At 41.7% G+C, this 17,403-nt stretch overlaps 1 protein-coding gene across 3 annotated transcripts in view; it reads left to right on the forward strand.

Moving 5' to 3' along the window:
* Positions 1 to 17,403, forward strand: part of LOC120022958 (huntingtin-interacting protein 1-related protein-like) — a 32,716-nt gene that overhangs the window by 6,287 nt on the left and 9,026 nt on the right. The window contains exons 1-13 of one of the 3 annotated variants that reach the window (XM_038967093.1): positions 3,020 to 3,124; positions 6,098 to 6,161; positions 7,362 to 7,504; positions 7,880 to 7,936; positions 8,660 to 8,740; positions 8,945 to 9,021; positions 9,331 to 9,392; positions 10,116 to 10,256; positions 12,430 to 12,487; positions 13,213 to 13,288; positions 13,411 to 13,578; positions 13,720 to 13,763; positions 15,728 to 15,800. In XM_038967093.1, the coding sequence (XP_038823021.1) occupies positions 3,068 to 3,124; positions 6,098 to 6,161; positions 7,362 to 7,504; positions 7,880 to 7,936; positions 8,660 to 8,740; positions 8,945 to 9,021; positions 9,331 to 9,392; positions 10,116 to 10,256; positions 12,430 to 12,487; positions 13,213 to 13,288; positions 13,411 to 13,578; positions 13,720 to 13,763; positions 15,728 to 15,800 (1,101 nt within the window). In that variant the 5' untranslated portion in view covers positions 3,020 to 3,067. Of the gene's footprint in view, positions 1 to 3,019; positions 3,125 to 6,097; positions 6,162 to 7,361; positions 7,505 to 7,879; positions 7,937 to 8,659; positions 8,741 to 8,944; positions 9,022 to 9,330; positions 9,393 to 10,115; positions 10,257 to 12,429; positions 12,488 to 13,212; positions 13,289 to 13,410; positions 13,579 to 13,719; positions 13,764 to 15,727; positions 15,801 to 17,403 lie in introns of those variants that run through there. The other 2 variants (XM_038967017.1, XM_038966946.1) reach the window with 2 other exon arrangements.

Here is a 17,403-nt window from a genome sequence, read left to right on the forward strand (position 1 = left end):
ACGGTCACAGGAAAGGAAGACCCAGAGTTACCTCTGCTGCAGAGGATAAGTTCATTAGAGTTAACTGCACCTCCGATTGCAGCCCAAATAAATGCTTCAGAGTTCAGTAACAGACACATCTCAACATCAACTGTTCAAAGTAGACTGCGTGAATCAGGCCTTCATGGTCGAATTGCTGCAAAGAAACCACTATTAAAGGACACCAATAATAAGAAGAGACTTGGTTGGGCCAACACAAGCAATGAACATTAGACCGGTGGAAATCTGTCCTTTTGGTCTGAGTCCAAATTTGAGATTTTTGGTTGCAACCGCCGTGTCTTTGTGAGATGCAGAGTAGGTGAACGTGTGATTGCCACGTGTGGTTCCCAACGTGAAGCATGGAGGTGTGGGGCTGGTGACACTGTCGTGATTTATTTAGAATTCAAGGCACACTAAACCAGCATGGCTCCACAGCATTCTGCAGCGATACGCCATCCCATCTGGTTTGCGCTTAGTGGGACTATCATTTGTTTTTCAACAGGACAATGACCCAACACACCTCCAGGCTGTGTAAGGGCTATTTGACCAAGAAGGAGAGTGATGGAGTGCTGCTTCAGATGACCTGGCCTCCACAATCACCCAACCTCAACCCAATTGAGATGATTTGGAATGAGTTGGACTGCAGAGTGAAGGAAAAGCAGCCAACAAGTGCTCAGTATGTGGGAACTCCTTCAAGACTGTTGGAAAAGCATTCCTGGTGAAGCTGGTTGAGAGAATGCCAAGTGTGCAAAGCTCTATCAAGGCAAAGAGTGGCTACTTTGAAAAATATTAAATATATTTGTTTAACACTTTTAGTTACTACATGATTCCATATGTGTTTTGATGTCTTCACTATTATTATTCTACAATGTAGAAAATAGTAAAAATAAAGAAACCCTTGAATGAGTTGGTGTGTCAACTTTTGACTGGTACTGTAAGTATTCAGACCCTTTGGTATGATACTCAATTGAGCTCAGGTGCATCCTGTTTCCATTGATTGTCCTTGATGTTTCTACAACTTGATTGGAGTCCACTTGTGGTAAATTCAAATGATTGGACATGATTTGGAAAGGCACACCTGTCTATATAACATCCCACAATTGACAGTACATGTCAGAGCTCCTAGACAGGATTGTGTCGAGGCACAGATCTGGGGAAGGTTACCAAAAAATGTCTGCAGCTTTGAAGGTCCCCAAGAACACAGTGGCCTCCATCCTTCTTAAATGGAAGAAGTTTGGAACCACCATGACTCTTCTAGAGCTGGCCGCCCCGCCAAACTGAGCAATCGGGGGAGAAGGGCCTTGGTCAGGGAGGTGACAGAGCTCCAGAGTTCCTCTGTGGAGATGGGAGAACCTTCCAGAAGGATAACCATCTCTGCAGCTCTCCACCAATCAGGCCTTTATGGTAGAGTGGCCAGACAGAAGCCACTCCTCAGTAAAAGGCACATGACAGCCTGCTTGGAGTTTGCCAAAAGGCACCTAAAGACTCTCAGACCATGAGAAACAAGATTCTCCGGTCTGATAAAATCAAGATTGAAGTCTTTGGCCTGAATGCCAAGGGTCACGTCTGGAGGAAATCTGGCACCATCCTTACGGTGAAGCATGGTGGTGGCAGCATCATGCTTGGGGATGTTTTTCAGCGGCAAGGACTGGGAGACTAGTCAGGATCGAGGGAAAGATGAATGGAGAAAGTACAGAGAACCTTGATGAAAACCTGCTCAGGACCTCAGTGGGGAGAACGTACACCTTCCAACAAGACAACAACACTAAGCTCACAGCCAAGACAACGCAGGAGTGGCTTCGGGACAAGTATCTGAATGTCCTTGAGTGGCCCAGATCGAACATCTCTGGCGAGACCTGAAAATAGTTGTGCAGAAAATCTCCCCATCCAACCTGACAGAGCTTGAGAGGATCTGCAGAGAGAATGGGAGAAACTCCCAAATACAGGTGTGCCAAGCTTGTAGTGTCATACCTAAGAAGACTTGAGGCTGTAAACGCTGCCAAAGGTGCTTCAACAAAGTACTGAGTAAAGGGTTTGAATACTTATGTAAATGTGATTATTTCAGCTTTTTATCTTTAATACATTTGCAGACATTTCCAAAAACTTGTTTTTGCTTTGTCATTCTGGGGTATTGTGTGTAGATAATGGGGGGAAACAATTTAATATAAAAAAAAAAAAAAAAAAAAAAAAAAAAAAGGCTAACATAATACAATTTGGAAAAAGTCAAGGGGTCTGAATACTTTCTGAATGCACTGTATATCTGTGTAGGATGTCTCGCTTAGGAGAAGAAGCAGCAGGGGTGAGGACAGAATAGTTTCATCAAAGGCCAGTCTAGTTGGGGCTCAGATTTCTGTCTGTATCATCGCTGTAAGAGACTGAGCCAGCAATTGTTGTGCTGTCTGGGAGACAAAATAGAAGAAAGCAGGAGTCAAGGAAAAATGTAACACAACAGGGAAATTTACATAATGGCCATGAAAGGCTGTTTTATGAAAACAGCTAGTATTTGATGTTGGGATAATGATAATTGAAACTGACTTGTTGAAATTAAATGTTTTTTAGTTTATTTAACCTTTTATTTAATTAGGCAAGTCAGTTAAGAACAAATTCTTATTTACAGTGACGCTGGGCCAATTGTGCACCACCCTATGGGAATCCAAATCACGGCCGGTTGTGATACAGCCTGGATTCGAACCAGGGTGTCTGTAGTGACGCCTCTAGCACAGATGCAGTGCATTAGACTGCTGCTCCACTCTTCTCAACACTCCCAGTGAATTAGTGCTAGACTGGTTAATGCTCACATAACCAGACAGTCTGTTCAGCCTCATTAGCAGTGTGTTTACACTAGTTTATTAACAGCATTAATAGTGGCAGCCGTGCAGTGCTTGGATCTGTGTCTGACCTTGACAGCCAGAGCCGCAGCAGCAGTCTGTTGAATTAAGCTGATAAGAAATGCAATACCTAGAGTCAATGCAGGGCACCTGACTGCCCAGTGTGGAGTAGACTAGAGGTGTTGCTGCTGTCTCCACTAGCTATAGTCCTTCTGTCAGGGATGTCTAAGCACATAGACACACTGCTGCTTAAAGGCAAGAAGGGAGAAGATGAAAAGGTAAGAAGGGAGTGATCGGGGATGGGATGGGAGGGGTGAAGTGGAGTGTGTGTGTGGCGAGTTTCTGGTGATGAAACTTCCGACTGGCCTCAGGGATTAGGCTGGGATCATCTCTCCCTCATTCCCTCTCACTACTTCTCCCTCTATTGGGGGATTTTAGACATGTTTGGGACCAGGTTCAATGTTATGGTGTCAGACTGTCTCTGGCCTACATAGATCACAGTTGACCAGCTTCTCCTGTTTCCAACCAGATTAATGTAAACTTTTCTGACCTTATGGCATTGCTGTTGAATGTTTTAATGCTGTTTGTTTCTTTGTATGAATGAGTGGGGGATGGGGTAGGTCTTTTGTTGGTTTGTGACATTGCGGAGATTGTGTTCCTCCTCCCCTATGTGTATGATAAGATGTGTGCATTCTAGAGTGAGGGAATTAACTGTGTGACTGTGTATACAGCAAGTTGGTAAAGGAAATGTGTTAGTCTGTGTGAGCCTGTTTGTGGGATTATTTTGCAATTGAGTGACTCAGTGGGGCAGAATGTATGCGTGTGTGAGTACAGACTTACATTTTCCGCTGCTCGGTGTAACATACCATTGTCTCTTCTGTCGGGGTGGTGGTTTGGGACTTGTGGGTTATTGAAGGCCATGACGGTACCAGAGAATCCGCATAAATGAACCATAACAGCTCATGCATGTCACTCCAAGCTGGATTAGTCAGTTGGTTATGTAATGAATTTAAATTAAATAGAACAGCAGGCTGTGAGTGAACAGGGGATCCAGAGCTCTGAACGTCTTGTCCTTTTCACTTGATGTGTATTCATTCAGGGCCGCAGGGAGAGTGGGTGGTGACCTCAGAATGAGTTTCTATTGGCCAATGCTTCTGTGTTTTTGTGTGAGGAATGCTTTGTTAGTCCATTGTTCAGTGCTGTTGCTCCTCCCTTCACTCAAGTCTGGAGTCAGAATTTGGACATGTGCTACAGAATTATGTGTTACCCATATTTCCCTCATTTATTAATTGAAATCGGTAGAGCTTGTCTTCAGTGGGTCCATATGGGTCAGTCAGAAAATAGCTTGTTCTCTGCATGTTCATAACTGTTGAAGATGCATTACAGATCTTATGTTGGGACAAGCTAGACTAAGGGTGACTGGCTGAAAAGACACTGGTATTTGTATCAGATGTCACAATATGCTTGTCATGTTTGGGATTCAGAGTATTCCCCTTATCTTCTGGTGTTACTAACTAAGCCTTTATCAATGACTGGGCAACCCCATGTACTGTACAAACACCAGTGGAGGCTCCTCCTCAGAGGAAGGGGAGGACCATCCTCCTGTGAATTTAATAAAAATTAAGAAGTTGTCCTTTCTAGATAACTAGACAAAATATATTCGTCGCCAAATAATTGATTAAAACAGTTTTTTGCAATGAAGGTCTACAGTAGCCTCAACAGTACTCTGTAGGGTAATGCCATGGTGGAGCCCGAGGACAGCTAGCTTGACTTCATTACAAAACCTAGGAGGCTCATGGTTCTCACCCCCTTCCTTCCATAGACTTACACAGTAATTATGACAACTTCTGGAGGACATCCTCCAACCTATCAGAGCTCATGCAGCATGAACTGACATGTTGTCCACCCAATCAAAGGATCAGAGAATTAATCTAGTACTGAAAGCATGCGCTACAGCTAGCTAGCACTGCAGTGCATAACATGTGCTGAGTAGATGACTCAAAGAGAAAGACAACAGTTTGAGACAGGGGCAGAGAGATTTCTAAAAAAAAAAACGTTTGGTTCACTTACTTAGCTAGCTCCTTTCGCCTACTCGAACAGAGGATGCTATGTTAGCTAGCTGGGTATGACTATCCAACACTGGAACTCTTCCAAGTCAAGGTAAACTTTTTTTCTTTTGGTTTTACTAATTTGTCACTGGGCCTGCTCGTGAAAAGGGAGATAGGAAAAGAGCACGTAGATGCGAGAAGGAAAACAAGGTGTTTTGTATGTGGCTATGAAAGTGAACTGTTTGCGTGTGATCAGGGGTGTATTCATTCTGCCGATTCTGTTGAAAAACATTTCTTAAACAGAAGGAAACTGGGATAAATACCTGAATTTTCCAATAAAAACTGTTTGCAACTGTTGGACTAATGAGTACACCCTAGGTCAGCTAGATGCAGGCAAGAGTGTGCAAGGTGGTATTGAATGTGTCACTGTATATGGAAAATTTGAGTCATGTAGTAGCCTAAACCTATTGATATTAAACTGGGTGAATGGAATTTGAATGACAGTCATCCAATATGCTGTAATAGAAATAAAGCCATGCTCATTAATTAAAAAACTCCTCCCTCAGCTTAAACGTCACCGATCGCCACTGAAACTCATACGCTTTGAGGAAAGTGTTGAGACCTAGCTCTGACTATCTGCTTCTCTCACTTCCTCTCTCCATTCACTCAGACTAGTTCTACCTGTTGGCCAAGATGCCTGAGAAGCCAGGACGGAAAATAAAATTACAAAACGAAATAAAAAGTTGGTCACAACATTTTTTGGGGGGACACACCCAAGTATATAGAACAGATATACTAGTGGCTTTTTCAGTCCCCATTACTTACGGTAGCCTAAAACAACCAGATGATTGAGAGATTATTAACTTTTATTACAAAATCCTCTGTAATAAGCATTAGTGCAATGACTGGAAGTCTATGGGTATCTACTAGCATGCTAGCAGATAGCTATAAACTTCCAGTCATTGTGCTAAAGCTAGTTAGAAATAGTTTCACGAGTCCAATGCTAACTTCCTTCCTTCATACTGGACACAGAAGCATATAAATGGTATCCACGAGTTCAGCTGACTCTGGGGAAGTAGATAAATGGCCTCATTGCCAAAATCCTGAAGTATCCCTTTAAAATATGCTTTGTCACTGAGTGGTAGTTCAGTAGCCATAGTAACTGATGGCCTCAACCTGTCCTTTCTCTCCTCTCTCTTTCAGCTCAGCAGCATCAGCAAAGCCATCAACTCCAACGAGGCGCCTGTGAAAGAGAAACATGCACGCCGTATCCTTCAATATAACACCAAACTGGGAACAGTAAACCTTTTTTGCTATTATGTGCTCCAAACTTTGTATGCCTGATAACCCACTGTGCCGAATAACTGGGCTGTTTTTAACCACTGGGGAGTTACACTGTTGAACCCCAACCCTGTTTGATATACTGTACAATGTAATCATGTGTTCTGTAAAGGTAATTGGTTTTTAGAGCTGACTTTTGCCATCATGTAGGCTATACATCACTCCAATGATAAAAATAATGAAGGTTAAGACCAAAATAATTCCATGCAGAGCGTTTGAAAATTAACACATTCATTGGACCAGTGCTGTTGCTGATTCTGCAGGATTAGCATTGAAAATGTAACCAGCGGCCGGAAAAATCAAGTAATAAAGTGGCTGTAGATCATTTGAAAAAAGTTTAAATGAATAGAATGACAAACAGTTATGCCATGTGTTTGTTGAGTAGTTATCTGAAATTCACTACAATTGCAAACTTTCTGTACTGCTACCGTTCTGTCATTTTCGCTCTGGCGCTGGTTCAGTGAATTTGTTTATTTTCTGCATGGAATTATTATGTAAGGAATAATTGAGGGGCTATGCGTTCTATGGAAAATAATAAACAATGTTGAAGGTGTGTTCCACGGCGCGCTAGTGGAGTGGAACTAACCTCCCACGGAGTTGAATTGTTTTCCAGAGAACGCATGGAGTCCCGAGTATATAGCCATTGAATTCTACCGTGCTGATATACCATGCGTTATAGGGAAGTAATGCACGCTCTAGAATGCCCTTCAAGCCAATCCGAAACGAGTATTCATCAATGCCATGGTATAAGTTATCTTCAACCTAGCATTCACCCAGGATATTTTACTGCTAAATGTATTCTATGGCAACAATGCTTATTATCAAATGAAATCAAAGTTTATTGGTCACGTGCACACGGTACAGTGGAATAATGACTTGCTAACTCTCCTCAATTTACAATGTATTTTATGCTCCTGGGGTGATTTAGTGTTCAGTATACATTATTAAACTGTGTTTTGTTATATGTAATGTAGTAAAATAGAGGGGCTGAAATGGTGTGATTTTATTACTGTCTCCATCGCATGTGAGAGGGAGAGAAAGTAAAATTTATATGTGAGGGACCAAGTGAAGGTATTATTTTGGCTTTGTATTTTGCTGTTTGGCTCTTCCTTGATGGCCCCTACAGGGATAATTCTGGGGACCTACAGGGAGAAGGGGGCCTTTACCTTCTGGTCCTATGTCTTGGGCATCCCCTTGTCCAGCAACTCCATCCTCAGCTGGAAGTTCTGTCACGTGCTTCACAAAGTGCTGCGGGATGGCCACCATAATGTAAAAACCTGTTCTCTGCTCTATACACTACTCTGTATTAGGGTTTTTATTTCCACATAATCAAATGCATATAAAAACATGTAGAGAAAAGGAACCTACATGTGCCGGTGGAAAAATTCCTGCCTAAAAGTCCTGCCTAATTGGTAGCCTACATTAAAAAAAAAACAACAACAATGCCGTATTGCTTTGAGCAGAGCTCTCAAACTCATAGACGGTGTATTAATTAAGCATTGGTTTTTTTTTATGCTGACCTCCATGGCCTTAATTAGTCCAGTAATATTGGCTTAATGCTGAAATTGTATAATTGCTAAATTGAAAATTAAGTTACAGTACTATTATTGAATTGACATTATCACTCCCCCTTTTGCCCTCCAGAGCCTTCAGGACTGCATGAGACATCACGGTAACATAGTTGAGATGGGGCAACTATGGGTGAGTGGGGATTGTGCTGTGTTTTTGTCAAGGGGTGCTTGAATAGGTTGAGATTTTGGGTGAAGAAATTCAATGTCAAATTACTTAAAATGGGGAAACATCCCTTGCTTGAATTTTTTAATTTAGGTAAAAATGCAGAAGTTTTTGAAAACCTCTTTTCAATCATCTTCTTTTTCCCCTCATACAGTAATTGTGCTTCTTGTGCAGCCAGAGTTGATCTCTGTTGGCTGCAGTTAGATTATCTGGTACTTTTGTATACTTTTTAGCCAGTAGTTCTGAAAGTAGCGCTCACGAGCCAAAAGTGGTCCCCGAAAATTGCGTACTACGTCATTGCTCTCTCTCTTGCGCGGCTGTGTGTGATTCTTGCTAGCTGTCACTCAAATGGTGAGGGGCTGGCCCATGTGGGGGGAAATGTAGGGAAAATGGCGTAGCACAGCTTCCAGAAAAGTTGCTTTCAAACTAGGGATTTCATGGCTATTTGAGGCAGTAATTAAGACAGTAATTCTGTTCATAGATTATGCATGTATGAACTACACATTGACACATCCAGCCCAAAGTGGGAGGTTTAAAACATACTTACTAGTCGCCAAAGTACTGGAGCATGTCTTGAAGAGAGGAGTGTGTCGAGAGGAAAGGCTTCTTCTTTCCATCTTCAAATAAAGCAAAGCTAAATATTTGTTGCAGCAAAGCGTAATGCTTGTTGCTTGCTCCTATTGTTTCCAGGGCAACCTTCATGACAGATATGGACAGCTGGTGGCTCTGTACTGTAAGCTCCTTTGCACAAAGATGGAGTTTCACATGAAGGTAAGAGCACCCTCTACAGTTTTGGGGGACGGCATGTTTTACCATGGGACATTGGCTAATCTTACCATTGTATGCATTGCTTTGCCACAAGTGCTTTCACAAAATGCCACCTAGTTGAACAAACAATGTATGTAATTTGAATTAATGTGATTTAGATCGTTTTAATGTTGGATCACTTTTGCCATCCTTTTGTCTTCCATGCAGCATTCTGAAATCCGATCCAACCTAGAGGTGACAGATGAGGTTCTAGAGCGTGTTGCAGGAACAGACGTCAATAATGTGTGAGTGTTCTCTACTCCTCCCTCTCCACACATCCCTGGCACTCTTGGCTGTGCACTCCCTCTCCTGTTATTGAGTTCTCTGTATGATATTCTGATATGTCATAGAAATCCGTATACATTTGATTGGCATAACTCAGGGGAAGTCAATTATTGATATAAGATACAAATGTCATGCTCTCTGATTCAAAGGAAACTATCATACCATTTAGTTGGAGTACTGTGGAGACTGGGGAGCGAGCCTGCTGGTCTTTCCTTAAGGAAGTTATTAGCCTTGTGTTACTAAGGGTGGTATTGACTTCCCTCCTGTAGGTTCCAGCTCACTGTGAAAGTGTTTGATTACCTGGATGCAGAGTTGAGGCTAGCCGAGACAGGTGAGAATCTCCCGCTTCTCCCCTATTTACCTACCTCCACCTGTCAAAGGATGGGTAACCAGAGCTACAGGGCAGTGGCCTGTTTCCATCAACTGTTTGTTTCGGAAATGGAATAGGGACAGGATAGCAGCCAGCTAAATAAAACTTGTGAGCACACTTGTGCTGCTGTCGAGGGAGTGACTTAATCGCCCAAAATGACTATACTTTATCAAGGGATGTTTACCTTGTGTAAATTAAACACATTTCTAAACCACTTGTTTAATATGATTAGGGCCCTCCGATGTAATTTCACCAAAACCATATTAATAAGTTCTAAATGTTTGCAATTAGAGGACATTAATTATGTTTCTTCTGATTGGCTGTAATGACATCATGCCCTGCAGGATGTTGTCACAGCCTGTCATCCTGAACAACCATAAACAAACTCTGCAATTGTAAACAACCCTGCCTGACTTACTAACTTGGACATCTGGTACTTAGGAAACATGGGAGTTCCTAACTGCATTCTTCCTTCTACCCACCCTAGATCTGCTGAGAACTATTTTCCACCCACTCAGTGGGTGATTCATGAATATGTGAGCTATTGTCTCAGTGTTGTATTTCTGAACCAGTGACAGAGAAGGCAAGGCAAGCCATCAATTCCAAATCCTGCCAATTGAGGCCGTGTGTTTGTGAGGATGTGTTTATGTTTTTCCTACATTGGTGTGTTTCTGTGATCTGCAGTGATCCGGCAGCTCAACACGTCCATTGCTATCTCTACGACGACGTCAGGCCAGTGTCGCCTGTCCCCCCTCGTCCAGGTCATCCAGGACTGCAGTCACCTCTACCACTTCACCGTCAAGCTGCTTTTCAAACTGCATGCCTGTACGTTTGACCACTTATGTATCTTTTAAAGTGGAACTGACAGCATTTTAGCAACATGAAATCTTATTAAAATCTATTAATTTACACCCCCAGGAAGAATAGACACCTTTTTAATATATTTTTTTTTTTACATATGGTAATTTTTTTTTATGTATAAAATGTTTGGGAATGTGCTATAGTAAAGCATTTTTGAAATTTCTATAGCAATATAGAGTGGGAAAGTGGCTGTGCATTTGGACAATTAATAGACACTGCAGGAAATAAAAACATCTGTCCTGTCCAGAGACCGATGGCCATAGCAAATTGGAGCAACAGTAGACCTATATGCAAATAAGCCATTTGCCACACAAGCCTGCCATCATTCACTTTGAAGTGGACTATGTGTTTACAGGCAGTAGCAACAGTGCGACTTTAGATCATTAGAAAGCATTTGCCAATTTCTGCAAATGGGAGTCCTCTTACATTTGGGAACGCAATCCTATCGATGAAACAACCATATAGATGAACTGTCAACATTTCAGTTATTTAGCTGTCAAAATTGCACTGATAAACGACGGGGAATAGTAGCCTGCTCCTCCTTCTGCAGCTTGCCCGCCATAGCATGCGTGTCCCAACCGTAAGTGAAAGTACATTGTAATTGCTTAATGGTACGGGACACCCAAGTCTGCGCACACATTGTTTTTTATACTACAAAAATGACAGGGTAGCCCTCACCGGGGAGATGGCCGATGTTCTCAGCTGGTGCCAATAAGAAAGGCTACTGTTAGCTCAATTAAGTTAAGAATGTTGATAACTAAAAGACAGACTTGAGTCATATCTTTACATCAACAGTCATTTGCTTTCCAAACAGTTTTTCCGCGATTTGTATTTTTAAATATTGCGATATGCCTGGCTGGGTCTCTGCTTTACACTGACTGTCGCAACTCAACAATAATCTGTTTGGTATTTACAGCGCGTGCTGCCAAATTGCGGGCACTTCCGACTGTAGGCTATCCACAGTTTTTTTTAAATTCATCTTTAATGATCCTCTGTGGCCTTATCGTGCGTTCTGGTGTAGTAGCCTATTTTGAATGATTTTATTTATGTATAGACAGGAGTAAGCTAATTAAGCTATATAATTTTGCCAATTAAATTTACTTTAGGGAAAGCTTAGATTCCCCTAGCCTTATGGATACGCGCCGTTTATACCTTTTTTTGTTGTTGTGGCATAAACACAACCAGTCATGATGTTTTCATCTGATTGTCAAACAATCACTTAACAAAAGCGCTCCTGTAGGCTACCTGCGCACATTCGCCCACTCACAAAATTATTTCAGCATACAAACCCCAACAGTGCCCTGTGCACCGGCAATTTGGTGAATGGAAAGAGATCTGTTACAAAACACCTACATGTATTGTAATGACATTCTGCGATTGTCATTAGGCCTACACTTGTAGCCTGAATTGGTGTATCCAGTTGTCCACGCGCGCATCTGTCTCCGCCACTCATCTCCGCTTTATCCGCGAGCGTCTCTGACACTCATCTCCGCCTTGACAAAATGTAAGTGTAATCCTCAAACCACAACGCAATTTGGAGCGTATACTACCTGGTTTAAAGTCCATTCCCTATTTTTTTTTTATACGTCTGACATGCAGTAATGTTTAATAGCCTATAGTTTGTTTGGCATGTTGTAGCCTATTAATTGTGATAGGCTCACGTTTTACCGGTACGGCGTACCACCACTATTTATTTTGCTGGCACGCCATACCCTACTGTACTGCCTATTTCACCCCTGGTCCCAACCCACGTTTTGACAACTGAATTGGAATTTGCCTGCCAGCCAATTTGATCGATGCAAAGTACATTTGCTTGACAACTAAGCGATATGCTAACTGTGGATAAGTCGTTAAACTGGGAATTTGATATTTTTTACTGACATTATGATTGACTGTGTTTCATATCGGCAAAGTAGTTCAAACGCTGTCAGTTCCACTAACTTAACTGCTTGATTCTATTTTTCAACATGTACTGTAACATCAATGAGTTACATAACTGGAGATCAGAAATCTGTATGCTTGATGTTTTAATAGTAGTTTAGTATTTCTACTTGCTTAAAACTATACTTTGGTGACTTGATAACAAAACTTGTTTCAGTCTTTTTAGTGACTGTCTCTTGCATGTCCTGGATTTCAGGTCTCCCAGCAGACACCTTGCAAGGACACCGTGATCGTTTTCATGACCAGTTCCACAGGTAAGTCACCCAGGGCCTCAGGCTGTTATTAAATGAGGGCGTTAGGGAAGAGAGGGAGGGAGCCTAAGTACAATAGGGGAGGCTGCAAAACACAATCTTGCCTCTCCCTGGCCTGTGTTACCCTGAGTCGATGCAAATATACTCATCCCTACCACCCAACTTCCACCCATTTCAATGTGTCATCATGACATCGGTATCCTATGCACACCTCTGAAAGTGAAAAGAGGTTGAATCTGAGCAGTGTACCAGGTGACATGTTAATGTTATCGACCTGCACAATGATCAGCCCAGAAAGATGGCAGAGAGGAAGCTTGATGTATTAGTGCCTCTGGATAGTGGGTACCTTGTACCTAAGATAACCAACTAATTTCTCTTCAGATCAATTTATTTATTTTTATTTTACCTTTTATTTAACTAGGAAAGTCAGTTAAGAACAAATTCTTATTTTCAATGATGCCTAGGAATAGTGAGTTAACTGCCTTGTTCAGGGGCAGAAAGACAGATTTTTACCTTGTCAGCTCGGGGATTCGATCTTGCAACCTTTCGGTTACTAGTCCAATGCTCTAACCAATAGGCCACCTGCCGCTACCACCTGAAGTGTATTCTATTGCATTCTGTCCTATACACATACTGTATATGAAACAACACAGTTTCGAAAATGTTATATTCCTATTTTGGAAGCATCATTTGAATCAGTGGTTGGAATATTTTGCCTTGCCTTACAGCCTCAAGACCTTCTTCAACAAAGCCAGAGACATGCTGTACTTCAAGAGACTCATCCAGATCCCCAAGCTGCCAGAAGTGAGAGCATAAACAGACATAGTAGGGGAAAGACACTGTATTGGGACTCAACCACACTTCCTAGATAATGTATCCATCTGTGTTTACAGTCCTCTGTCTTATTTATGTGTCTTCATCCTCAGTCTCCTCCTAACTTCCTGCATGCGGCCTCCCTGGCCAAGCATGCGAGGCCAGTGGTGGTCATCGCAAGTGAGGATGAGCCCGAGCAGCAGGAGGATGATGACGATGATGACCCAGAACCGCTTATCAATGTCAGCGACGTCACCATGCCCAGCATGATGGTGCCACAGGTATGACTCATAGGTCACGGTCATGATCTCTGAGATTACAGGTCTGGCCCCTTGGATATTCATGTCTTATTAATAAAGGTATCACTAATTTTGGCTATAGATTGTGTAAACATTAATGTGTCATCTGACTTTTTCTTTTAGCAGTTCGACAAATTTGATCAGACTTTCGGACCTGCCAATGACAGGTTAGTCATTGTCATCTTTTACCATTGGTGTGCTTGAAAATAAAGGATATGTAAACTGGGGTGCGTTCAACAAGTGAAATAGTTAGCTAACATATTTAATTTGTTTTGTGTTAGCTGCGACCGTTTGCTAACGTTAGCTAAAGTCTGAGAAGGTAGTGTGTGGCCAACGTAAGTGTCTGTTTCGGGTCTTAACTGCCGCTACAAATAATAATGTGGACATGTAGAATTTCCATTACATGTAGTAGGAATAGCAAAGTAATTTGCAATTTTATTATTGCTCTAAAAATCTATGGTAGTCCTTACAAATAGTAGCTGTTTGATGTTTCACGGTAACATTATGGGAAGTTCATTCAAATTGTATAACTGAAATTGTTACTAAGTAACATGTTTGCTGCAAACAGAACCCGTGTTGAACTCACCTGGTGATTTGATTTATTTTTTAACTGACATACAGTACCAGTCAAAGGTTTGGACACCATTGTAGAATAATAGTGAAGACATCAAAACTATTAAATAACATATATGGAATCATGTAGTAAATAAAAAAGTGTTTAACAAATCAAAATATATTTGAGGTTCTTCAAAGTAGCCACCATTTGCCTGGATGACAGCTTTGCACACTCTTGGCATTCTCTCAACTAGCTTCATGAGGTAGTCACCTGGAATGCATTTCAATGAGCATGTGTGCCTTAAAAGTTAATGCGTTTGAGCCAATCTGTTGTGTTGTGACAAGATAGTGGTGGTTACAGAAGATAGCCCTATTTGGTAAGAACGGCTCAAATAAGTAAAGAGAAACGACAGTCCATAATTACTTTAAGACATGAAGGTCAGTCAATCTGGAAATGTCAAGAACTTTGTTTCTTCAAGTGCAGTTGCAAAAACCATCAAGCGCTGTGATGAAACAGGCTCATGAGGACCGCCACAGGAAAGGAAGACCCATAGTTACCTCTGCTGCAGAGGATAAGTTCATTAGAGTTAACTGCACCTCAGATTGCAGCCGAAATAAATGCTTCAGAGTTCAATAAGAGACACATCTCAACATCACTGTTCAGAGGAGACTGCGTGAGTCAGGCCTTCATGGTCGAATTGCTGCAAAGAAACCACTACTAAAGGACATCAATAAGAAGAGACTTGCTTGGGCCAAGAAACACGAGCAATGGACATTAGACCAGTGGAAATCTGTCGTTTGGTCTGATGAGTCCAAATTTGAGAATTTTTGGTTACAACCGCAGATGAAGATGAAGGGATGATCTCCTCGCGTGGTTCCTACTGTGAAGCATGCAGGAGGAGGTGTGATTAAATTATTATTATTTTTTTTTTAAATATTTTTGCTGGTGACACGGTCTGATTTATTTAGAATTCAAGGTATACTTAACCAGAATGGCTACCACAGCATTCTGCAGCGATACGCCATCCCATCTGGTTTGGGCTTAGTGGGACTATCATTTGTGTTTTCAAAAAGACAATGACCCAACACACCTCCAGGCTGTGTAAGGGCTATTTGACTAAGAAGGAGAGTGATGGAGTGCTGCATCAGATGACCTGGCTTCCACAATCACCCAAACCCAACTAAATTGTGATGAATCGGACCACAGAGTGAAGGAAAAGCAGCCAACAAGTGCTCAGCATATGTGGGAACTCCTTCAAGACTGTTGGAAAAGCATTCCAGATTAAGCTGGTTGAGAATTCCAGGAGTGTGCAAAGCTGTCAAGGCAAAGGGTGGCTACTTTGAAGAATCTCAAATATATTTTGATGAACACTTCTTTGGTTACTACATGATTTCATATGTATTATTTCATAGTTTTGATGTCTTCACTATTATTCTACAATGTAGAAAATAGTAAAAATAAAAACACTTGAATAAGTAGGTGTCAACTTTTGACTGGTACTGTATGTTTGGATATTTTCTTGTTGTGCCAGTGCTTATGTATGCTAATGGTTAGTGAATGTCTTCTGGTCTCCAGGGATATCCAGATTGAGAACCTCCAGCAGGATTTGGTGCTATTGAGGGCAGATCTAGAAAGGGTCAAAGGAGAGGTAAGTAGACATGTGTTTTAACTCCTTTAAACAGATTTTTACAGTTGTACACATTTGTTGATTTAAATGCTTGTTGCAATAATAAATGACTTGTTGCTCTTTATACCTGATGAAGAGCCATGTTTGATTGAAACATTGTCAATAAAGGTGGTTAATTGGCAGCATATTCAGTCTTTAGCTCAGCACCTATGCATTTTTAAGGATGTGCGTGTTAACAAATATCTATTGTTCCTCTTTGTAATAATACTACATTGAACAAAAATATAAACGCAACATATATAAAGTGTTGGTCCCATGTTTCTTGAGCTGAAATAAAATATCCCAGAAATGTTCCATATGCACCAAAAGCTTAATACTATCAAATGTTGTGCACAAATTTGTTTACGTCCCTGTTAGTGAGTATTTCTCCTTTGCCAATATAATCCATCTACCTGACAGGTGTGGGATATCAAGAAACTGATTAAACAGCATGATCGTTACATAGGTGCACCTTGTGCTGGGGACAATAAAAGGCCACTCTAAAATGTGCAGTTTTGACACGCAACACAATACCACAGATGTCTCAAGTTTTGAGGGAGTGTGCAATTTGGCATGTTGACTGCAGGAATATCCACTAGGGCTGTTGCCAGATAATTTAATGTTAATTTCGATACCATATGCCGCGTCCAACGTTGTTTTAGAGAATTTGGCAGTTCGTCCAACCGGCCTCACAACCGCAGACCACGTGTAACCATGTCATCTCAGGTCCTCCACATCTGGCTTCTTCACCTGCGGGATCGTCTGAGACCAGGCAGCTGATTACACTGTGGGTTTGCACAACCGAATATGTGCTCTTCGCGGATTAATCCAAATTTCAACTGTACTGGGCAGATGGCAGACAGCGCAGCGCGTATGGGGTAGTGTGTGTGCCTGTCGTTTACTGATGTCAAAGTTGTTAACAATACCCCACCACCACAGTGCCCTATGGTATGGGCAGGCATAAGCTACGGACAACAAACACAATTAGCGTTTTTTAGATGGCAATTTGAATACACAGATACTGTGGTGAGATCTTGAGGCCTATTCTCATGCCATTCATCCGCCGCCATCAACTCATGTTTCAGCATGATAATGCACGGCCCCATGTCGCAAGGATCTGTACACAATTCCTGGAAGCTGAAATGTCCGTTCTTCCGTGGCCTGCATACTCACCAGACATGTCACCCATTGAGCATGTTTGGGATGCTCTGGATCAATGTGAACAACAGCGTGTTCTAGCCAATATCCAGCAAATTCGCACAGACATTTTAAGAGGAGTGGGACAACATTCCACGGGCCACAATCGACAGCCTAGTCAACTCTATGCGAAGGAGATGTCGTGCTGCTTGAGGCAGATGGTGGTCACACCGGATACTGACTGGTTTTCTGATCCATGCCCCTACTTTTTTTTTTTTAAGGTATCTTTGACCAACAGATGCATATCTGTATTCCCAGTTATTTGAAATTCATAGATTAGGGCCTAATTAATTAATTGAAATTGACTGATGAACTGTAAATTTTTGCATTTGATATTTTTCTTCAGTATATTTAAATGTTAATTATGTATAACAAAGTTGTGACTGGT

Source organism: Salvelinus namaycush, chromosome 1, assembly GCF_016432855.1.
Source record: "Salvelinus namaycush isolate Seneca chromosome 1, SaNama_1.0, whole genome shotgun sequence".
Lineage (NCBI taxonomy): Eukaryota > Metazoa > Chordata > Actinopteri > Salmoniformes > Salmonidae > Salvelinus > Salvelinus namaycush.